Below are 24,665 nucleotides of genomic sequence, written 5' to 3' on the forward strand. Positions count from 1 at the left end.
GGTATCGAGTTGAAAAGTTTAGTATCGTGACAACCCTAGTTGACAGGTTGTAGCACCCTGAAAAAAAAGTATTTGTTTTACTTCCAGCTTTTTCAGTATAGTTTTTACAAATTGGACTACTAATATACTACTAATGCTTATATAAGCAGTACTTGAGTTGAGGGGCCCTTAAAAAAAATCTTAAGAATCAGCCCCCTGCTTAAAGTACAGGGACTGACCGCAGTTCTACTAAAATGTTTTTTTTTCTTTAAACAGGACTACTGTATATACGCCAATATTGTCTTTATAACCTTAAAAATCAGTATCCAGGTTCTTCTGACAAATGTTGACCACACAACTGCCCCCTAGTGGACATTCCTTAGTTTTACACCATTGTAACCAGATAAATAGCTGCACCTAAAGTCCTTCCCCACCCCATATGTAGATGGTGGAATGGTTCTAGCTTCTACCATGTGCTTGGATGATCTACCACGTGTCTAGTAAAAACACCACAAGTCTATTCTTACAAGATGGTACTTAAAATAAATCACTGAAATCCAAGTAATTGAAAGCCCAAATAATACAACCAAAACCATTTTACTTTTTTATTCAAGCTTGTCGTACATTTATTGCATTACATGCTCTTCTGAAAATAAGGTAGTTCCTCTCCTTTTCGACTTTAAACATTCCCTCATACAATTGAAATTTAATTGTACATTTAAATAAACTTAAAAAAAAAAATCTTTTCCATCTGTTAATTTTTTTTAAACTCATTTTTAAGTTTCATTATAAATTCTCACTTCAATAGAAGGTGTTAGCCTTGAGAAACAAAATAAGCACAGTGTAGCAACCAAAATGTAATAAAACATTTTTTGCAGTTGCAGACACCAGTCGCCTGAGGTATGCGTCAGCAGCTTCCCATCGTAGACCTCATGTTACCTCTTCAGGCTCTGCTGAGCCTGCTTCAGTAAGGTGTCGAAGTCTAGTGCATGATACTTGCCTTTTGTAGGCAAGGGGTCATACTCTCTATTTGAATCTAAAAAGAGGAAAATGGAAAATGAATTAAATAGCAGCAAGACTTAACAGCAGACAGTTAGCCCAATAGTTAAAGATCCAAACCATGTTCTGAGCAAGTATTAAGTTCAATGCAATAAAGTTTTAAGCTACTGTATCTATAGGAGCAATCAAAAAATAACTTAGCTGAGGGAAAAGGGGTTTCTATTTAGAGCATTAAAGCTCAGATCTACTGCAAACTTGTAATTAATCTAAATATTTTCTTTGTCCAGGGTAAAGGGAAGATTATACTTCTGCAACCGCACACATCAAAAGTCGCGAACCAGATTTGCTGGTATGCTTCTGCACCGTCAGTCTGGAATTTCTAGGGACGCACAGCAATTTCCCGCCAAAGCGCAAGGGGGAGCATATTCGAAAACTCGCGAGAACTTCGACGGATTGTACTTCTGAACCTCCTCAATCAACCTTTCGTCGTAATCGTCCATTGTTTTTGTTCCCATTTTTAAAAATTGCGCGCCCCGGCACCGAATCGAGAAGGATGACCTCAGACAACCGGAAAGGCATAGCAAGGACCAATCACAGCTACTTTTAGTCTGAGCACTTCCGCTCGAGGTCTGCGGCCAACGATGCGTAGTCAGCTGGTATCAGATACAGAACCTCTGCGCAGGGGGCGGGGTTACGCACAAAGAAAGATTTGACGGTTGCAGAGGCTATGCGTCAGAAGCATAAATTGGCCTCAAGACTTTAAAGTTCTTTTCTGATGTAGAAGTTTACTCAGCGCTAAACCAAAATGCATTTACGGAAAATTGTGCGAAAGGAAAAATTGTTAAATTTGAAGCTTGGACAACTGATTAACAGTTCAACTCTAGCAGGTTTCATGCTCTAGGCTCTACTTGCAAAATGTCTGTTTTAATAAGTGAATAGTATGTGCATCGTACACCCTGTTCCGCAAGATATGTGACTGGCATAAAATTTTGTGTTAAAGATTAACAACATTGAATTAGTAATCACTGGTTTTAACCTGAAATTACTGGGAATCTCCAGCAATATTAATTCAAAGTAGAGTATCAATTTATAACTTATTTTCTTTCTTATTGTTCTTTAAATATGTACAAGATACTATTGTTTTATATGCTTGAAAGACAGTTAAACTCTGACAGTTAACATTTCCAAGAGCAGCAGGGATTATAACCCAAATTCACCAAACCATGCCTATTGTTCCCTACCAGGAAGGACAACTGTCATTTAACCTTAGGAAGCTCACGCCGCCACACAAAGCCGGAAGTTTTAGTACACCAAAGTTTACACCCTATGAAATATTCCCAGCCAACAGCCTGACCAACAGGCTGGAAGGATAACTTCAGCCCTGGAGAGATTGTACTCTGCACATTTCTATACTATGATTTTTGTTTTATTTGACTTGTGCAATGTTTCAATTCTCTGAAAAACTAAGTTTATGTTTTAATTAGCTGCAAGTCCTAATTATCCACATTTACAATAAAACACAAAACACCTCCCAAATAACACTTCGCACTGTAGGTTTTTGGCTTTGAGTTTAATTACAGAATTTTTCTTTTTATCATATTTTAATTCACCCACAAGCACCTACTCTCAAAACTAAATAGTTTTCTGGGAAAAAAAAAAGAAAAAAGGCAGAACTATTTTGCAACCATGCTGGGAACAGCAGGAACCTCACAGCATGCTTACCTAAGTCAGCATAGCTGGACTGACAGAACTGTCTCCTTCCACCAAAACAGAGATCAAAGGGAAGCTCGTCAGGTTTGCGCAGCTTGCTGCCATTTTCAATGGCTGTAAACGCATCCTTGGTGTTGTAATAAGTCACAAACCCATAGTTATCCCTGTGAGAAATGACAGCGCGTCAGCAATCTATTTCATGTTTTAACAGCGCTTAGATTAAGTTGAAAGCGTTTATTGAATGTAGCCTGCATTTAAAAAGGCAACCTGGGGATATTACCAGGAAGCCCCAGTTATGAACAAGCTTACATTTGATCTGGCACTGTAGCTTGGCCAAGAAGGTCACAGAAAAGACCCACCAGGTTCAAAGACAGTGCCGTATATCAAAACATGATCATGGAAGCAAACACTTCTTTGTGCTGGGATGTACTCACCCGTGTTCTCTAAAGTGCAGGGTACATTCCTCAATTTCACCGAATAAAGAAAAGCGCTCCCTGAGCTCTCTTTGGGTCATGCTTCCCCGAATTTTGCCAACATAAACGACCCGCCTCTCTTCCTAAGAAAAAACAAAAAAATTACCCGATCAGATTAGTAATAAAACATATTTGGGAAAAAAAGGAAAGAAAGCCTCCATTACTTGCTGAACTTACAATAGCTTTCTCCTTGCGTCTCTTTGTCTCATCGATATTTGTCTTTGTTCCATGAAGGCCTCTTGGTCTGTATGAGGGGCTGTAAGAAGAGTTAATCAAAAGTTACAGCAATGCTCCATGTAATGGCTGACATGCAGAAAAGCAAGGTGCATGTACCTGTGCAACCCCATGCTTCCACTCCACTGAACTCGTCTTTGAGGAGACAGAGACCGCGACCTAGAACGGCTCCAAGATCCAGAGCGTGAGGAGGAGTAGGAGTATTTCCTCCTCCTAGGAGGGGACCGAGACCAAGAGGGAGACGAGTGGGAAGAGGATTGGGAGGAGGGGCTTCGACTGCTGTCTGAATTCCGACGGCGATACCTACAGCAGAAAAATGCAACGATGGGGATGAGGACACAAAAACACCCCAAAAAACTAATATGTAGCAGCAAAATGAAAGACAAACCTTTTCCTCTGTGGAGATCTGGACCTAGATCGAGATCTAGAGGAATAGCTGTCTGAGCAGCTAGACGCTGGGCTAGGGGAGCGGTAAAATCTTTTTCTTGACCGCCCTCGAGTTCTTTCTTTGGGACTGCAACTGGGACTAGGGGTCGGAGAATCAACATACCGGCGGTAGGACCTTGCTGATGGTCTTCTTCTGGGGCTGGTAACACATTCCTGCTGGGATGGAGAAGCATCAGGAGTCTCTGTACCAGAGCACTCCCCTGCCTCGGTTTCCATGTTTTCATTCACAGAGGCTTGTGGACAATTTTGTGTTTTAGATAAAATCTCAGAATTTGTGGTAGACTGGGTTGATGCAGCGGAGACAGGAGGAGGTGTGGGTGTTGGGCCTGAAGGGTTCTGGTTAACCGGTTTAATGGTGAAGGCAGATGGCTGTTTAACATTCCAGCGCTTGCCTGGCTCGCCTGGGGAAATGCTTTTGTTGGAGAGGCAATAGTCGTGATCCATGCATGCCAGATCTGGGGAAATGGGGGCAGCAGCAGGGGTGGCTTTACTACGCAACCTAAGTAGGGGTAGAGGCTGGGCCTCTATCTGGATCACCTTTGATGGGCTGGGCTTTGATGTTTCAGAGGTTTTAGATTTTCCCAACTGAGTCAAGGGGGCCAGAGGTTTCCACATCTGGTTGGGGGGTGTAGTCTTTGAAACCAGAGCTGAGGAAAAGAAATTAAAAGGTAAAGGATGAGGACCTTTACATGGAATAGCATAGGAAAAGAACTAAAGTTAATATTTCTTCATCTATAACATTTGAACTGAATTACCTGCATTGCATGGGAGGTCATTAGCGCCTGCACACTTCATTACAGCCTTCTCTGGAACCACTGCAGCTCTGCAAAGCAGACCGAGCGCCTCAGTTAGCGTCGTACAAAGTGATGTGACTGATAAACAGGAGGACTGATAAACATGGCAGATTTTGCGGTAGGTCTTGGCAAAAGGTGAATTTGGGTCACCTCCACACACTAAAAGTCAGTCAGTAATCTGGAGCAGCGTCAAAGGCTGTAGGGTAACTCACCTCGAGTTTCCTACAGCTGCTGCTCTACCAGAGACCTCCGGCACACATTTTTCTTTTGCTAAAGGAATAGGGAAATAAATGTCTTAGCACCGGGAACCAACAGAAGACACACAAAAAAGATTTTTTATATGAGAGCCATATTATGCATTCAAAACAATCCATTGGTTTAGATACACTATTCTTACTGCCGAGGATCATTTTATCAATATTTAAAAGAGGCTGACAAACATGTTTTGGTGGAAATCAAAGCATAGTAAGGATTTTAAAAGTTATGAGTGAAAGAAACCGAAATGTGTTATCATCTACGTTGTTAAAAATGAGCATATATGATGCCACCTATCCATGATGTTAAAACTACCATTTGTAAGCTCTGCCTGGACAGCCTCTAATCGGCCGCCCCCTGTGCATGTCCATACAAACACAGCTGGAGGGGGGTGGGGGGTTGCTAAATGAATCTGCAGACAAGGCAGAATTCCAGCAGTACAGAATACAGAAGCCCCCTGCAGAACCCAGCCCACCTCTCAATTATAGAAATCCTTCTGTAAAGCCATGAAAAAAATCGACCCTTCAGCTGCTTTTAGCTCAGTGCTAAGGTTTACCAATGAGAACCACTGTGATACCGAACAGCTGACTTGATGTTTAGGAAGCACTTTAAGATCTGAAATAAACAGCAGGCAGCAGTAAATCAGTGATTACCTTGTGTCTCCTCAAACCGCTCTAGTAAACTGGTCATGTCAGCAGCCTCAATACCTTTAAAAACAAAAGAAACGCATAAGCACAGTGTACTCTGATGGGGAGCTCTAACACATGCATGGTTTGCAATTATACCCGTGATCTAAAGTCTAATAAAGCCTAGAGATGCACAACAGACTAGCTGTAGAATAAAACTGGCTGAATTTTAGCAAGATATTAGCAAACTCCCTTTATGGACAGTTATGAGGGATTTCTGGATTGGGAAATATTGGCCATCTTTTGGCTCCCCCCAAAGGAAGACACGATGACTTGTGATTTTATGTTTACTGCATTAGGAGCTAATCAATGACTGGCACTAAATGCTGAGCGGTGCATCTGTAATAAATATGGCCGAGCATTGATTGAAAGGTCAAGAACTGATTTGGATTCTCAAGATTTAGAATAAATTATTTCCAATCCATTTAATCTGAAACTGGATTGCTGGTATTAAAAACTTGCCTGCCGTTATCTTAATAATATTTATTGACAACGTTGTTACTATTATATTAAATGCAATGCAAAATAAAGATTAAATGGCAAACTAAAATAGTTGAAGGCAGTTTAAAACGCGTATGGATCTTAGGTTTCATGAATCATGCTTTGGGAAATGAGAATCGATTCAGAATTATAGAATTTATGTTTTTAAACACAGCCCTGGTAGTAAAGTACTCTTTGCAGCATCCAAACTCACCCATTTCACTGGTAAACATTTGAATCAGCGCCTGAGTGTCACCGTTTGCTTTCTGGGCTGCAGCAGGTCTCTCTTTAGAAGCCGCCACAGCAGGATGGTTTATGCGATTATGGGAACCCAAAGAGGGTGCAGCACATGGGGGGGTGCTTTGCTCTTTGGGTTTGGGGATCTTTCTATCCGATGTGGGTGGACCACTTGAGGTAGAAACAGCGACTCCAGGAATCTTCTGGGAAACGGCAGAGACACTGGGGACTGACCCAGCAGCAGCACCGGGGTTTTCTATATTTGTAGTGGTTTTGGGGCAGACTCTAGTGTCCTGTACAGACTTTGGATTCACAGACTCGGCTTGTCTTCCTGAACCAGGAGAGGAACACATCCTGTCTGCTTGGATTGAAGGCTTTGAAGGTGCAGGAGGAGCTAAGCTCCGAGGCACACGGGGATCAGTGGGCTTGGCAGAGGTTTGAGGGGGTGCGGCTGAAGCATTGGTTGAATCAGGGGGAGCAGTTGGGGGCATTTGGGGTGGTTTGGAGGGATCCTGGGTTTGCTGGGGTTTAGGAGCAGCAGCTGAAGATTTGCTGGATGAAGAAATCATGTAGGCTGGTGGCTGCAACAGAGCCTGGGGGGTGGGGGGTGCACAGGGCCCCCTTGGCTGCCAGGCAGGTTTCACCTCCACCTCCTCATCTTTCTTTGCTGCTTGGGGGGCGACACGTTTCGGGTCCCTGGGGTTGGGGTCAGGCAGGTGGGGTATAGGGGGCAGTTCCTTGGGGGGCTCTGGAAGGCTTGGCCACTTGGTGATGCTCTCGTGTGGTTTTTCCACTGGAGCGGGCTTTTTCTGCTGCCGCAGTCTTCTGTACTCCTCAAGACTGAGCGACTTGGGTTTGGGTTCTGGGACTGGAGGGGTAATGCTGATAGGAGGGGGGAGCTCAGCAGCAGGTTTAGGGCTTTCTGAGGATGTTGGAGGGAGGGAAGCAGAGGGAGGTGTAGAGGAGCCTCCGGTCTTTTCTCCTGCGGCTGAAGCCGGAGGAGGTGTTTGTGCTTCACTGAGCTGCTGGGAGCTCTCAGCTGTGGCTGGGCATGTGAGCAGCGTCTCATTGGCTGCAGGGGTGGTGATCCGTCTGATCAACAGCGGTGGGACAACTTTTTCTGTCTTTTCAGGAAGCGGGGCTGCTGTGGAGTTTTCCTTCTTTTTTTTAGATTGTTTTACATCTTCTGGTTTTGGAGGCGGCCTCGGTGGAGCAGAGCTGGAAGGAGCCTTTGGGCCTTTCTGTACCTTTTCTTCCACAACCTTTTTCTCAGGATTTTTGGGGGGGATGGCCGCCACCCTTCTTACCCTGCCACTCCTGAGGACCCTTCCTTCTACAGGCGCCGGCGGCTGCTGGTTCTCTTTGGATTTCTTTTTCCTCCTCGAAGGGCTTTTCATTTTTCTCTCCTTCTTACTCCTAACAACTTCATCCTTCGCTTCTAAATGTGCAACTTGAGTAACTGCAGCAGCAATTTCACAGTTCTTTCTGAAGGGAATATCGTCTTCATCATCCACTACTATATGCTCTGAGCTGTCACCTGACTCCTCTTCTACAGCTGCTGCTTCCCTTTCCTCTTGCTGTAGGGGTGGCAGATCAAGGGAAAAGGAAGGTTCAATGTTTGGGATGGCAAAGATGGGTTCTCCATTTTCTCCCTGGTCCACAACCTCCAACACTATGCCCCCTTCAGGCAGCATCTGCTCGCCCTCCTCGTTCTCCACGGATATGGCCATGCAGTATGGGTGCATGTGCCTGACCAGATCCCCGAGGCTGACTGAAAGACCATCGTCGTCCTCGTGCTCCAACATCAAAGGGAGGGGTAACTGCAGACCTTCCCAGCCAGGGAGGTCTGGAGAGGACTCGTCCCTCTCTGGGCTCTGAGTGAAGGAGCCGTCCTCCTCTTCCTCCCCATCACTCCTCTGGACAGAGTCTGCCTTCATTCTGGACAGGTTCTGGAAGGACCCAACATGAAATTAAAACCCTGATCCACCTGCTGCAGCAGCTTAGGGAGAGTTTAAATGAGGGAAGATTTACCTTTCCACCTGACATCAGTCTGGTGCTGCATAGCGAATCCTTCTGAGGTGAACGAGACAGGCAGAGCATTCTCCTGAGCTGGAAGGGAGGCATAACCACGTTACATTAGAACCGCACCAACAGGAACACGTCACAGGGATCAGGGTTCATTCTTACTACAAAACCAGTTTACCAAAAAAAGAAAAATAGTGAAACTAGCATAAAAGAAGCTCTGATAGAGAGGGAAATCATTCTGACTTCCCTCCCCACAGCTCCGTCCTCAGATACGTAAATAACAGCTTCTTTCGGTTTTGCAAAAATCGTTTTGTTTTCTCTTGTAAATTGTTTCACACAAAGGCTTTTAACGTATTAAAATTTGACTTGGATAAATAAAACAACATTTTCTAAAAGTTATGCTGCATTTACTTTTCATTAAACTTTATCTGAACATTTGCTGGTAATTTGCTTAATACACAGCATTGTTAATGGGTCTTAATGGCCTCTATTTGAAAGCCGACTGTTACATTTAGTGTTTTTTGTAACCGTTACCTCAGATAATGCTCATTAAACCTGCTAATTAGTACAGTCCTATTTATTGTTAACTGCTAAAATGGATAAATATGAATGAGCAGTAGACATAAAAAAACAGAGAATAACAGTTTTGACTGTACAGTGTGTTCTCTACAGCAACATCACAAGTTCAGAACATAACATCTGAGACTGGCTTTCCCGCAGCAGTTCATAGCGGCTGGAACAGAGTATAAAGGTGTTTTTAATGGTGGTTAAAAATGCAAAAAAAAAAAAAAAATCTAATATTTCACCAGCAGGTTTTTACATTTAAAGTTAACATAGCTATGAATTATAAACCTCCATGCTCATTTTTTGATCTTTTCAAGGAGGAACAGACATCTTGGCTTGGATGCAGCATCTCCCAGAACAGCTTCTTTGATTTGTTTATGTGCAGCATCGAGTTGCTAAAATTCAGAATTCCAGCATTTGATTTGAACGCCTTTGGCTCAGTGGACACCAATCACTACAAGACAAGCCAATATCATTTTCCAAACTTCCAGATTATTGGACCCGAGCTTCAGGGCTCCCCTAAAGTTAGGATTTTTCACAAATCAGAATGGTTTACTTGCCGTATGAAGAAGCCTTTAGAGTTTCCAAAAGGCATATTTATTGTGTTATTTAATGAGTTGGTTTTGTCTTAACCACAGTATTAATTTTATAATTTCCATTTCTATGTCACCTATAATTCCTCTAGTTTGTGACTCACGCAAATCAAACCTGTACCAGCAGGTAAGACACTGCTGTAAAAGATTTTAGAGTCAATGCACAATACAATAAGAACAAAAAATAATTCTGGGACCACTACTGCCCCCTGGGGGATCTCACAAACTATGTACAGATATAAAAATTTTCCTTCAAGTTTCACACTTTCTTAATTTGTAAACATACATATATACATATATACATATATATATATATATATATTTTTTTTTTTTTTTTCTATTGTGATGCACAAAGTTCCAATGTTTCTATGAAATTATGATTTATTCTATCAGAAGCTTTTCTAAACCAAAATCCTTCAAAGCCGGAAAGACTCTTTCAGAGTACATATCTCAGGAAAAGTATAGTATAAATAAAAATAGTATACCATGTATCCTGAATGTTTGTATGAAAGGAGAAAACTCACCGGCGAGTGCTCCCTGCCTTTAGACAGCAGGTCAGCATCAGGCAGAGTGTCAAAGGGGGACAGGTTCTCATCACCCACATTATCAAGTATCTCCGTCAAAGCTGTCAGCAGCGAGGCCTCGCTCTCCTCATCTAGGCCTTTAGTCTGAATAAACAAGTGAGGCAACTTCAAAATAAAAGCCTATGAAATTCATTCAACACTAAGGTCAAAAATATGCCTCACCTCTGACGTCGGTAAGTCCTCAAAGATGGAAAGTAGGGAGGGATCTATGCAGCTTTGGAGACTTTCACTGGAGCCGATCCCTGCAGCCTGGGTGGAAGAAGAATAAACGCTGAAGCTTTGTAATGAAGACAAATCAGACCACCAGGTTCCTTTTTTTTTTCTTTAAACATAGTTTAGAGGGAGAAGGAAACTCTTCTAGTTCTTTGGAGGATAAAAAAACACTCTTGCTGCACACTAGGGGTGTTCTGAATAGTCTGTTATCAATACTGATTTGATTTTAACACAAATTATAGTTGTTTCTAACTATTTTATATTGTACAATGTTAGAAAATTATTCATCAAGCAATATCACTAAAACGGGGAACAAAACAGCAACTGACCCATATAAATTGTATCAATGAATTACAGAAACTTAACAGATTCAAACTTTTATAAGCATGAAAACAGATTTTAGAATATGCTTTTTGTCCAATATCGGACTGCTAGTGTGCTAGCTGAAAAAGCTCACCACATTGTATCATCAATGGAGGAAAAAAATGCAGTAAAACAAGAAACTATGTGACAGGTAAACTAAAGGAGCCCCATCCATGAAGCTCCCTTAAAAACGTGTTAAAAATGTTATGCAGCCTCAAAGGCTTGATCCCAAATCATAAACCAGTTTAAAATCAGATTATTATACGATTGTATTGTTAACCAAAACATGAACATCTTTACTATAATGCATTTAAATACCAACACATTTCCAAAACTGCTATTTGCTACAGAGAAATCCAAAATCAACATTGAAAAGTCATCACAATCCTCAATCTTCCAACACCTATAGATGTTTGAAAGTCAGGAAAAGACTTTAAATCATTTAGTTATAAAAAGTAGAGAAGATCCTCCTTTCCATTTCAACCCAATAAGACCCACGTGTTTTTGTCCACGGCGCAGACATGTTTGAACCTTTTCACTTCCCGTCCACAGGGAGGCCACACAACCCACGTGTTGCACTAAAAACAACCCAAAGCAGGGCCCTGCACCTCTCCACTGTAATCCTTTCAAAGCCTGTCATTTAAACACATCATTTATACAAGTATTACTACACGATGCGCTATAATGAGCTGCTATGATGATGATGGTGGTTTTCCTCGTGCGCATGTCTGGATCAACATGCGGCTTCAGGAATGTTTGAATGAAAACTTGCTCTGCTACAACCATCCCAGTGCTGTGAACCTACTGCCGAAAATAAATTTATTTCATTTGAAAGCAGGCCTAAAAAAAAACCTACAATGCACTGCCTCTCAATCTGCTACTATGATTTAATTAAATCCAATTTACCATCTATTTAGTGCAGAAATCTATGAAAAATAAGTCAACTGAAACAGGACTGTATATTTTTTGGTTAACACGTGTGCAATCAGTTAACACCTGGAGAAAATGTGTTTGATAAGCTTCATTAAAACTATCTAAAAGTTACCAAAACATGTCTAAGCAAGCATCAAATAAACAAATAAATTAAAATAAACAACTGTCATTAGTTAATGCTGGGAGTGGGTTAATATTATGAAGTAGGAAGTCTGCTCTATCTAGCAGAGCAACCCAGTACCTCTTTATAGTGTCACCCTGTGTATTAAATGCATCATAAAGATATCGCGATATTATCTAAATAAAACTATACATATTCTTTAGTGTGGTCAAACTAAGCAATCAATCCACGTGTCACTTTTCCACGCCAGCATGTCCAGCCGACGCAACAAGCCCTGCTCTTAAAAGACACACAAACTTCATATGACTGACATAAAACGTTTGGTAATAATATGTACAAAGTGTTTCGAACCTCTCCTAGTGTTTCCAGGGGGAAAATATCCATATTGCACGCTGTTAGAGTCTCCTCGGCAGCTCCCCACCGCGCCGCCATCTTGCATGCCCACTCCCTGCCGGGCCTGGTTGTAGAATGAAAAAAATAGTGAATCAGAGCAGGAACAAGCCGCGAGCCGGTACAGACACGTGGTCCAGCATTCCCGGTAAAATGACGCAGAATGACGCTGAGGGTCGAGCACCACGTGACCTCGTTTTTCTGTAGCCTTTTCCGCCCTTCTTCCTGGTTCGCCTTCAAAATTTGATTTCATTAGAGCAGTGGTGTCAAAAGTACACATATTTGTTACTTAAGTAGAAGTATAGATACTGCAGTTTAAAAACACTCAGGTACTCAAGTAAAAGTGAAAAAGTATGTGCTCCAAAAACTACTTAAAGTATAAAGTATCTGTTGTCAGAAAATTTAGATTTCTCTTATTTCATATATTAATTTATCCTATTTACTCACTATACAAGTTTTCACTCAGCCTGTCACTTGCAAGGACACACATTTCTCTACGTGAGGGTGTTTGTAGACCAGACATAGCTTCTTCTCATAAAAAAAACAGATTATTTCTCAGGGTTTATTCATAACATGTTACTGTTAACCAAAGTGTCTAATTTGTTTTGACTCTGTGCCATAAGGGCTTTATAATGAATAAATGTGCTGACTGAGTCAAATCGATCAATCTCCGTTTATTTAACTAGGGTGAATAGTTGAATACTTTTTTCCCACTACAGTAACCATAAAAAAAAAAAGCAGCCAGTCACCACTATAAGAATTGAAATCTCAATTTTGCGATAATTTAAAAAAATTATTTGAAATAGGGCCAAGGATTAGGGAGGTCTTGTTGGTCTCTGTCTCCATATCCACATACGCTCTTGCCTGTGTCCAACCTTTCAGACATTTCAACATCTTTTTCTGAATCCAACATTGTAGGATGGCATAGACCAGGCATCCCCAACCTCGGTCCTCGAGGCCCGCTGTCCTGCAGGTTTTAGAGGTTTCCCTGCTTTAGCACAGGTTGGAGGTGCCTGGCATAGACAATTCGCGATTGCAGTTTGAAGAACACCTGCTTGCTTCTGATGATTTCCTTTAGCGTCAGTACAAATTTGATGAATAGCTAACCAATGAGTGTTTGCATTATATGACTCATCCAATTACACTAGTTTTCACTAGATGTGGATGGTGCCAGTGATCTGCATTGGATGGCGCACATGATGCGAAATAAATATGTATAAACATTAATCTGTGGCCATGAGTAACAAGTAATTTTTTTTAATGTAAGGAATAGAAAGTGCAGATACTTGTGAGAAAATGTAATGAGTAGAAGTCAGAATCAGGAAGAAAAAGAAGTAATGGAGTAAAGTATAGATACGTAAAATGTGTACTTAAGTACAGTAATGAAGTATTTGTACTTCGTTACTTGACACCTCTGCATTAGATTGACACAAATGTTTAGTCGGGATACTAATGTTAAATGACCGGTTATAAATTCTTCTTATTCATTAAGGAATGATGGTGGTCGTACCCAAAATCTAGCTTAAAAACAAACAATAAAAACCCCTTGTAAATAAGAACGCAACCAAAATGAAAAAAAAACATCACAAAAATAGAAATCTAATATACTGATTTGGAAGACCATATCAATTGGTTTGAACTCATTCATTAAAATTGAGAGAGGATTATTTGTGTTTGGGAGCAGTTAAACCCCTTTTTATTATTTGCACTATTTCCAGTTACACTTCTAATCAGTCATTTCTCTGGAGGATTTTGACTGAAAATGATTTTCATCTAGTCAGCAAGCTCTACTCCAGTAGAAACAGAGAGAGGCATAACTGAAGTAATTGAGAGTATTATCTATGTAGCGTTAACACATTTGAGTATTTCAAAAAATATATAGAAATGGTTCAAAATAACATTCAGCATATAAAAACTGTGATCCTATCTCAATCCGACAATCAGTACCTTGATTTTTAAATCATAATTAAAAACAAAAATGGGTCAAAGTGACATCAGTGAGTATGACCAGTTCTACAGGGGATCTGAACCACCCATGCCCCTCACTGATGAGTAAGCAAATATCGCTCTGATGAAACCAATCTGTTGCTTTCAGAGCAGCTTTGGTTGATCAAAGAAATAGCACCGATAGTATTGATTTGGCAGGAAACCATAAAACACGAAAAGTGTACTGACAAAACAGCCCATAATGAGAAGAAAATATTAAACAGCTTAAAACACAAAGTGGGAGAGATGAAATTCCCATTAGGACTCGTTCTGCATGTTTTTGGACATGGAGCTATTGGTAAATCCTTTAGTCCCACAGGTAAAAATGGATTACATGCAGAGCCAACCACACAGCAGCCTCAAGCACAAATCAGCAGCTTTGTGGTCTCTGTGCTGTTTCCCACTTTGTCTGTCAGTGTGTTCCTGGTCCATTAGAATATCTAAGGCGAAACAATAGCCTCTTGTAGTGTTTATGAACTCTTCCCACATTGTCCAACAGCATTCTCTTCATTTGGTCCACTGTAAAAATGATGCTGAACTTTGACAATGTCCTCGAACAGAGCTGTGGAAAAACAAGAGAAGCATTAGGGTTGTTTCCCAACTAGTTCAACCTTTCAGAAGGGTAGGATAATCCAGCCATTTCCATAGAGGAGGTCAAAGGTAAAGGGTTGTTGCTCTATAACAAAGTGGAAATATAATTGTCAAGGTTTGGTTGTGGTTTGGAGGACCCAAATGCAGAGGCAGAGAGGCTGAGGAGATTTCTTGGAGTTTAATGGGGCAAAAACAATAAACAAAGGCAGGAATCCAAAAAATCCAACTAATAATGAAAAGCAAACCAGAACTATGCAGACATCTTAGGAAACCAAACACGAGGAGCCAGGGAGAGACGAGATAGGTGGACAACAGCATGGGAGGACAGCAAAGACAAGGAACCAACAAGGAGTGACAGCAGAGGGAGAGATTAGCTGACTGAGACAAAGGCAGGGCTAACGAGCAGATGAGGAGCAGGTGTGAGAGGAGACAACAAGGGAAGAATCATAACTTGTGGTTTAATATGTATTGATCTTTATTTTTTTTATTTTGGTATCAGTTATTTCACACATACAAAAAAAAACGCTCAGTAATCCTGTTATAAAATATATCGTCAAAAGCAGATAAAATACTGTTAACTCTATCTGAGTACGGTAGATATTTTTCATACAGCTTGATTTCAAACTAATCACTGTCCTTCAAGTATGTCTAAGATGAGTGTTCTTAATATCTTCTCTTTTGCAGAAAATAAACTATATTTAAAAAAAAACAACAAAAAAGTGTTTTGTTAATTATGATGGGACTATATTTATGATGGGTTTGTCCTCTAGGAAAGATTTTTGTATTTCCATCTCCCATTAAGAAAAGATCATGTGAAACAGCAACTTCCCATATAAACGGTGACAGTAAAATAAATTGTATAAAATAAATTATAAAGAAAAAATGTTCTGAAGAACAGAAATTCCTGATAAAAAAAGTATTTAATTCCTTTCCAAAGTAAAACCAACTCAAAATTTCACTCTAATCAATTCTCTGCAAAAACATGCAGGGACAATAAATATCATCAAGACAATAAATCGGTTGTTTTATTTTCGATATCTGATAATTAAATACATTTGGAAATGAATACAACCGATAAATGAAGAAAGAAACTGTTATGATTTAACAATTTATAACATTAAAGATTAAACAATCCAGTGAAAAAATCTGTATATAAATTTTAAATCATTTTAAGTTGAAGGTATTTAGTGAATAAATATTTCTCTATTTATTCAACTTTTTCATAGCTCTTTGTAGTTTTGTGCAGCTGTTAAATCCCTGTTACTTCAATTGATTTTGTACTCCAGAAATCCTAGTATTAATGAATTGAACTTCTAAATAACATACCAAATGTTTTTCAGCCATAAATGTACGTTACATTAATACAAATATACATTTTTTTTTCTATTGACCGAGTTTTTTTAGCAGAGCCTTTTAATAATTTTTTTGTACATTTTGAAAGATCAGATTTTATTCTATAGATAATTTTCCAAAACCAGGGAGTCCCTTGTATCAAATTATGACTTAATGATTTCTGAGGACAGTGTCACTAACCTTCTCAAAGTGATAAACGTACACAGTGGTGCCTCTAGAAATGTTTCATGGGGTGGCCAGATGGAGCCACTTTAAAACTTTTGGTGCTGGCACATTGAAACTAAAAGTCTTAATTTCCAGGTTTTAATCTACTACTGTGGTAAACCTGCCTGTAGAAATCATAAAAACTTAAGTAAACACCTACTCATATCTTGGTTTATTGTGTGATTTTTTTTTTTTATGTTACGTCGCTGGCTGTTCATAATAGGATGAAATGCCAAACGGATGCTACTACAGTTTACGGTGGTCAGTGGGGTGCCACTGTATGTAAATAAATGTGGATGCACTCTCAGGTACTGTGCAGAACAGCTGAGTGGTGTGTTCAATCCAATTTTCCAGATATGCACAGATTCTGGAGGAAAAAACCTCCAATTTAATATAAATCCCAAAATCAAACCATTCCAAACAACTAAGTGAATTGAGATCAAGTGCACGTATGCCCTTAGTAATGAAAATGTTTGAGAAGATTTAAAAGATAACATCCTCCTCATTTCTCTAATAGACTGCAGACTTGAGAGAAAAGGAGTTGTTCAGTAAACTAAATCCATCCTAAACCAGACTATCCATGTTCTCAGAGTTCATGCTAATGCCTTCACGGCGATGTTATGTGGTTCCCAAACAAAAAACCAACCGATACTCAAACTCATTCAGCTGATTGAATTGGTTGAATTTGGTTGAATTTGATTATTATTTATATACTGTATTATTTTTCCTTGAGTGTTTGCTATATCGACCTGAGAGCAGCAAAAAGATTTAGGATAAAGTTGTTTGAAATGTATTCATTGCAGATTTCTTTTATTGCAAGTATTACATTTAAGTTTAACTTTCGTTAAAATAAAAAAGAAAGCTCACATTTTTCAATAAATAAGCTAATCTTTTTATAACTATATGTCAAAAATTCTTATCCAGGGTTTAAGACACCTCTTATTAGAGTTTGTTGGATTTTTGGTCCATTCCTGGCAGAACTGACTTTTACCACAAATTCACTGAAGGCTTTGTAATGACCATCCATCACATGAATTTTGATGTACGATTCCAAACAACACTTTGATTTCATTTTCATGCTCAGGGTTGTAAATTTTGCAGAATATTATTAGAGCATCAGTCACTAGGGCAGCAAGTCACCCACAGACCATAAAGCAGGCTTAAAAAGCTTTTGTTTGTAGCACTGGCCATAATAACCAAACCCTTTAATTTTGGTTTAATCAGACCAAATGATATCTCTCAAAATGAAGAGCTTTATCCCTCAGTGTATTTGCAAACTGGAAATCTGGCTTGGTGGTTGGATGGTGTAGATAGATATTTGCATATAATTGTTTGAGCTGATTAACTTGGAACCATTGGGAATCTGGAAATGTTCCCAAGATTTAGGCAGACTTTTTAAAGTCCATAATCCCCTCAAAGGTATATGATTGATATCTACCCGATTCTGTTTATTTTCCCATGGTGTCTTAAAAAGAAGCAGTGTGTTCAAGGGGTTGCTTTAAACTACATCAACAGGTTCTCCAGTGTCATGATGACATCACACTATGATTTTCATATTGTTACAGAGACACTGACATTTGTGACATTCAGTAAACCTTATTAATCCTTACTGATTTAAAACAACAAATATTTTGACATAAAATGGGGAGACATAATTTTTCATACAATGTAATTAAACATCCATATTTATTCTTTCATTTTTGTAATTAAGGAACTTAAGCAGTAATAATTAATGTCTTCTATTTGTTGATTTTCTAATTGCAATAATAGCCTATTAAACATTTACAGGTTAACTGTTTGTATAAATCGGTTAGCACAGTAATATTTTTTCATGTTGTGAGAATCTCATACTGGCTGAAGTCTTTGCTGCCAGCTGTTGCTTCCGTTGCTGTTTTTGTAATCTCCAGTAGAGCACATTTGTGCCTGCTTCCAGCATCTCTCTCCAACTTTCTGCAGTCACAGCAAGCCGACCTCAGATCATCCGACGCTTCCTGATGAAGCCATGTTTTCCTCATGCTTGTTTTCTGCACATTAACTTGTTCGTCTGCTGTGTTTGTCGCTCTGTGAGTGAGACAGAAATGGAGAGAGGAGCGCTGATGTACCCCAGCTCCCTCCTAAAATGTTACCTACCAAACGGTGCTCTGCCGTTGTCATGGTAACGAGCCTCCCCTCCCATCTCACGTTCGTCTCCCTTGTTTGGTACAAATAGATGAGAGGAGAAGTGGATCTGGCTGCTGCCTCTGCGTCATATTCATACCAGTGCAGCTGACCCCCCCCCNCCACCACCTCCTCTCCATTTGTGTTTCCTATCTGCACCTGCTTATCACAGCACTCTTCCTCTCTCTACTGGACCTGCTGGATTTGCTCTGCACTGCTGACCTGTGAGGACTTTTATGCAGCAAGTGAGGGAGAAGAGGAAAAAAAGGTAAGGGTTTTCAAGTATAAAGTGTCTGAAGGACACGGCATGAGAGGTTGGAAAGAAAGAGAGCATGGAGGTGTAGGGCATGTAAAACAAAACAAAGGGGGGAAACCATCTGTGGCACCTATATCAAACAAATTCAGTGATTTCGGTGAGATTTATTCAGAACATTATAAGAAGTGTTTGCTGTAAGACAACATGCTGAAAGCAGACGTGTTCCTCAGCCAGTCAGCATGTGTGCCAGCACTTTGCTGTGTGTCACATTTTGTTATTGAGCTGCTGTTATTATGCTCTTCCACAGCAGAGGGAGGGAGTCAGTGCAAACGGGGGGCTTGATTATTTCCTGTGAGAGCTTTCTGGGCCATGTGTGGACATGTTGACCGAGTGGCATTTCTCTGCACCTTGAATAGAGGTTAGACAGAGTGTGTCTAACAGATCAGTTTAGTCCTCATTGCAGAGCTTAAACAGGATCTACTGATGTTAAACTGCAAACGGGGCGCCTTTACAAGCAGCAGCACAAGAAAACAAAACATCTGAGAGAGATGAGCGTGCACACTGACAGAGTGAGACCAAAGGGACAGCAAGATATCTGTCTGTGAGGGGGAAATAAAAACAGAGGAGGAAAAAAAAGGGGGGGGGACCCGCAGGGTTGTTCATTGTATCTCGGTCCTGACAGCGGTGTCTGACATCGGGTTTGACATTTCACTGTGATGCCTCTGTCAGTGCGGCAGTGTGTGGGGAATGTGCCTGTCAGCTTTGATTTTAACAGAGACCCATTTATTTGTCTGCTGTAAGTGGATTAGAGGTGAGTGACAGAAAACAAGGATCTAAGGTCTGTTTAACTGAGTCCCAGCAGGTGGTGGTGGTGGTGGGTGTAGATTTATACTCTGAGATATTATAGCTAGTAGTAGTTGAGTAAAGTAGATGAGATCTTTGTTGGTCCAGATTGTATTTTATTAATATAGGTTACACATCCAGATCTACCGCAACAAGGAGGTCCAACAAGCTCACATTCCAGATAGGGAAAGCACATCCCAGAGAAGCACCCAAAATGCCCATGGTTACTTTGGAGGAGCTGGGCAGATCCACAGCATAGATGGGAGCACCTGTGTATCGTTTGCTCCACACGTCTAGACTTTATGGAAGACTAAATGATAAATAGATTGACCTTTAGATTGAGCTTTTTTGTTATGTTACTCAGAAAAAGCACCCAACACTAAAGCTTGATCGAGTCATGTAGGAAACCTGGGAAACCAAGAACAGACATTCTCAAGGTGAAACAGGATGGTGGCAGCATCATGTCGTGGGAATGCTTTTCCAGAAGGGGTGCATGGAAGCTGATCTCTAAGCAGGAAGCATCTAGGAGGAAACCAAATGATCAATACCAAAATACTGAAGACTGTGGTAGAGGTTCAACTTCCTGCCACCATACAGCCTGGACTACAAAAGAAATATTGTAAACCTTGTGTGTTCAGGTGTCAGAATGGCCTAGTCAAATCCCAAAACAAGACCAACTGAAAATTAATAGCAAAACTAAAATTAAGTTGTTTTTGTGCATTAACAGTTACAATCCCATCAAAAATATGAAGGAATTAAGAAGAGAAAATAGCAAAAAGTGAAAAAGTTTAAGAGGTGTGAATCATTTTCTGAAGAGACTTATTTCTTCCACATTCATGCATTTAACGTTATTTACTTCCGTTATTAAACAGGTCAAAGAAATTACAAAAGAGCCTTTTTTAGAGTACGTAAACTTTTTAAAATTACAGCTAAAAATCCTTAATATTTTCATTTCTACAAGGTGAAAGTTTTTACTTTGAGCCATTTCCACCTAAGTTTCCTTTCACTTTAGCTGTTTTGTTTGACATATTTTACAACACAACTATAAAATCTTATAGTTGTGGAAACATTGAATGAATTGTTAAAGGAGCTTGTTCCTTAATGGAAGCATGACTGAATCATAGAAGGAGGAGTTGTTATTGCACACACTGTCCAGCAGGGCAACTCACACCCCATTGTGTGACTGTTGTCTGTAGTGTCTTGCGCAACTAAATACAGCACTGTGTGAATCACAGGGGATCAGAAGCAGTGATGAGACATTTAGCTAGCTATGTGGTGTTTTTCACTACTAGCTAACATAAAAGCTCTTTTGTGTTTGTTCAAAGCTCTAAGATCTCTTGCACTGGTTTCTCTCAGTTCTTGTTATTCAAATGTTAAAAAATGAAAAGCAGCTGACTATGGCCATAGCTCCAACAGGTTTAACTATAAAATTAAGCTTTATTGTATCACCAAAGGCTTTCTTAGGTGAAAATAATAATAATAATAAAAAAAAAACTGCTCAAAAAGGGCTGGAGGAATAAAGAATACTATCAACTCATTGACTCTCCAATTTGAGAAAGTTGCTTAGACTCATTAGTTCTCTTGCACTACATCAAGAGGGTGCACTTTTTTTTTTACACAAGGAGAGATGATAATGGCAATACACACATTTTGAAACCAAAAGTCTGAGATGTGAAGCAAAAATATGTATTCATAATTTGGTTATATGTCTAAGAAACTGTAGAAAAACTCAAAGCAGCCCATGGCCGTGGTATCGTGGTGTTTGCAGCATCATGCTGTGAAAAAACTTTACATTAGAAGGAGCAAGAAAGTTGTTCAAAGATACTGTTGATAATGGACCTAAATTAAGGGCATCATGGTGAAAAAAAAAATCCTTGCAGAAAAAGATTAGGACAGAGATTAACCTTTCATTCAGTGACGGAGCCACAAAATCTTTATAGGATTGCACAGTGCAATGGAAGGTGGCCAGTAAGCCAGTTTATGGTCAATCTGCACTAGTTACATTTGACTACTAAGACAATAAACAAGCAAAATATTTGTATGTATATCTATATCAAAACATCTATTCTATCTAAATTAATCATGAATATTTCAGCAAACTATATACACTAATTAAGCTGAGCAGTGTTTTTTTTTTCTTAAATTATGCAGAAAATTTTTAGATAAATGCAGAGACATAAAACCTTTCCTAAAAAAACAAAATCAAGAAAAGAGCAGGAAATATGTGCTGATTGTCATCTTCATGTGAATAATTAATTGCTGCATTTTTGTTATCAGTTTATCCTTAATATACTAACAATAAAATGTCATTAGTTAGGAAACCATCTTGAGGGTATCACTGCTGCCACCCTCTGGCTTAGAGGGGAACTGCTTGTTCTGTAATTAGTTTAAAAGGGAAAACCAAGTGATGGTTGGCCACAGGGGAGCAGCAAGGTTTTACTAAGGGTGGCCAGGACCCTACCTGGCTACCTCTTAGCTCCACCCCTGTTTCCATTATGATCCTACACAAACAGCCACAGTTACAATGAAAGGCTTTAGAAAGTCAAGGCCCTTCAAACTGTTACATTTTGGGCTCCACATCCTACTTCTATTTAAGATAAATCAGATGTATTTGTTATGTTAAAAGTGGCCCAAAATCTTAATCAGTAGTTTTCTTTGAATGGTTTTTAGTGGGAATTCAGGGAGGATAAAAAGGCAGATGGGTACGGTGACACACCTCTCACAAAGAAAAAAAAAGAACAACCAGGTTATCACCAAGACAACTAGAAAAGAGACTAGCATGGGTTATCCAGGTAGGGAACTGAACAAGAGAGAGTAGCACAGTCAAACGAAACAATCCAGGAATGAACGATGAGAACAGGTGAGCTACCGAGAAAGACAAAAAACCTGAAGAGGTAAATCAGATTAAATGTGGAGCAGCTGAGGCAGAATCAAGGCAGTGTAGCTTATAGAGGACACTAGTTAAAGTGGAGGATGAACCGTGACATTAATCAAAGCCTTCCAATAAAGGGGAAAAAACACTTAACTAAGAATGGATACTATGGTGAGAGAAATAAATCCAACAACACAAAAGTACAGAACATATGATTAAACTGAAAAAAATAACCCCAGAAGAATTTCTTCCTTGAAGGATTGGATTTACAAAATGACTCTGGATTCTTGCACTCTCAACTGCATGTCACGCTTGTCAGATTTTGCACTTCACAGTTACTTTTCAGATGTTTTGCTTTTCTTTGAGTAGATAAAAGGCATAAACAAACGGATGTTTGTGGTTCTACTGGGAGAAATTGGGAAAAACGGCTTATACTGTGACAGACTTTAAAACTGTCTATGTTCATCTGACAAGATCACAACAAGGACATTAAGCTTCTGGGGAGAAACTGCGTGCTTTTGTCTGTGCACTAACCTGTGGCGTTATGAAAATATTTGCTTTGTTAACAGAGCTTAAGACATAAACGGAGGTGAAACCTAAGAGCTGCTGAAGGAAATAAGAGTCTGCAGAGGTTGAACGGCAACATGGAGAGAGACATAAAGATGTAAAAAAAAAATAATAATAATGATAGAAGAAACATAAAAGAAACATAAAATAACAGCTCACATCTAAAGCCAAGCCAGACTGCATGCATACCTGCATGTGTGAACAGTGCATGCACATGTCCTCCATGCCTCCCATGGGTCTCTAGTGTCCCTGCGCTCCAGGAGGCCTTTGCATTTTTAATCGATCCTGTCTGTAGTGATTAACACCACTGTTCTCTCTGCAGCAGAAAAAAAAAAGATAAAGCAGGAGTCAGAGAGAGTGATGAACTCTGTCATACATTAGGCATAGTGTGTGTGAGAGTGTGTTAGCGTGCATGTGTTTGTTTGGCAGTAATTACCCTCTGCCTCTGGGCTCCTACTGAGTATGTTTATCTCCCACAGCAGCACAGGGCAAAAATAGATGATGCATCACTGCCACACATGCTCTCAAGTCTTACGTGTTTTCCCCCATTTTTTCCTCTCTTTTGCCCTAATTGCCTCCCTCCTGCATTCTCCATTTCAGACATGCATTCACCCTCACTGCTTCACATTCCCTGCTCGAGTCTCACACACCGCCTTTCTTCCTATTTCACTGCTCTCTCGTTTTCCCTCCCACTCATGTTGCAATATGTCTATTAATGATGCAGCTTGAGCACCACTGCCAACTTCCTGGCTCTGACAGAGAGAGAGGAGTGTGGTTGTGTTGTACATGGCCTCCTTTTTTTGTTTTACCACTCCCTCTTATCTCTCCTCCCCTCTCTGTATTTGCTGTTTTCCTCAGAGTTGGCCCATGCGAGCGGTGTGAGGACTGAGTGCAGCTGTTTTATCCAGAGAGGAGCCCAACATGTAAGAAGATGTCTGTTGGAGGCTGTGCTTGTCCTGGTGAGTGCTCACTCTTTCCTCCTCCTCTGTCTCTGCTCTCAGTGCTGTCAGAAAAAAAAAAAAAACTTATGTAAAAAGTGCTGCAAAGCCCCCTGGGGCCAACAGCAAGCTGTATGACTTCTGGGTGTTTGTGTGTGTTAGTAACACCAATGCCACACATTTTAACACAAGACTAAAGACCGAAGCTGCCACATTGTGGGATTGACTTGTTCAGCAGCAACCTTCCAGATCTGCTGGCTTGCTGTGCAGCAGATCAATAGCTAAGAGTTTTTCACCACAGACAGAGAAACTGAAATATCGATAGGTACTTCATTTGCTGGCAGTTTTTACTCCTTTTTGACACTTTATCTTCTCAGAACAGGTCTGTTTCCTGGTTATTTGGAAATGTGCTACAGGTTGCTGAATAGCAACTGCTAAGGAACTATGATCATCATCAATAATATTAGGTTTTACTGCTAGTTTGATTTTTGTGCTGGGTCAAAAATATGAAAACCTGATGAAGTTAGGATCTTTTAATTAAAAATGTTTCTTTACAGTTTCTTAGCCCTTTGCTGCTCCTTTTGTACAAATGTTGATATAGGCGGTTAATCAGTCCCCCTGTGTGTTCAGACAACTAGCCTGCAGTCTGCTGCTTTACGTACATGCCATTTGCAGGAGTTTCACATGTGGTTGCTGGGTGATGCAACTTTAGCTTCAAACGTGTTCATCTTGAATGCTAGGGTAAAGTGCAATGAAATAACTTCAGCTTGATGGCCAACAATGTACAGCAACAGGTGGAGAAGGGAAACTATTGGGTT

General features: G+C 40.1%; 2 protein-coding genes and 1 long non-coding RNA gene across 6 annotated transcripts in view; 1 reads left to right on the plus strand and 2 right to left on the minus strand.

The window, feature by feature from the left end:
* Positions 1-594: 594 nt before the first annotated feature.
* pprc1 (peroxisome proliferator-activated receptor gamma, coactivator-related 1) lies at positions 595-12,223 on the minus strand. The gene is given in 15 exon segments (XM_015377699.1): positions 595-1,015; positions 2,701-2,852; positions 3,123-3,244; positions 3,339-3,417; positions 3,495-3,698; positions 3,784-4,489; positions 4,598-4,665; positions 4,849-4,906; positions 5,545-5,598; positions 6,272-8,243; positions 8,326-8,403; positions 10,001-10,144; positions 10,223-10,309; positions 12,042-12,205; positions 12,208-12,223. Coding segments are annotated over 15 exon segments (4,005 nt in total). The 3' UTR covers positions 595-914.
* A 6,275-nt stretch (positions 12,224-18,498) lies between these two features.
* ldb1 (LIM domain binding 1) overlaps positions 18,499-24,665 on the plus strand; it is a 31,228-nt gene continuing 25,061 nt past the window's right edge. For 2 of the 4 annotated variants that reach the window (XM_015377672.1, XM_015377673.1), the window contains exons 1-2: positions 18,499-18,639; positions 23,768-23,868. In XM_015377672.1, the coding sequence (XP_015233158.1) occupies positions 23,841-23,868 (28 nt within the window). In that variant the 5' untranslated portion in view covers positions 18,499-18,639; positions 23,768-23,840. The remainder of the gene's footprint in view (positions 18,640-23,767; positions 23,869-24,665) is intronic. The other 2 variants (XM_015377676.1, XM_015377677.1) reach the window with 2 other exon arrangements.
* Positions 19,745-23,734, minus strand: LOC107086611. Its single transcript, XR_001481315.1, has 3 exons — positions 23,346-23,734; positions 23,099-23,225; positions 19,745-19,992 (listed from the first exon to the last, which is right to left on the minus strand). It is a non-coding gene; the product is annotated as an uncharacterized LOC107086611 (long non-coding RNA).

The sequence above is a fragment of the Cyprinodon variegatus genome, unplaced genomic scaffold (genome assembly GCF_000732505.1).
Source record: "Cyprinodon variegatus isolate N-32 unplaced genomic scaffold, C_variegatus-1.0 Scaffold157, whole genome shotgun sequence".
NCBI lineage: Eukaryota > Metazoa > Chordata > Actinopteri > Cyprinodontiformes > Cyprinodontidae > Cyprinodon > Cyprinodon variegatus.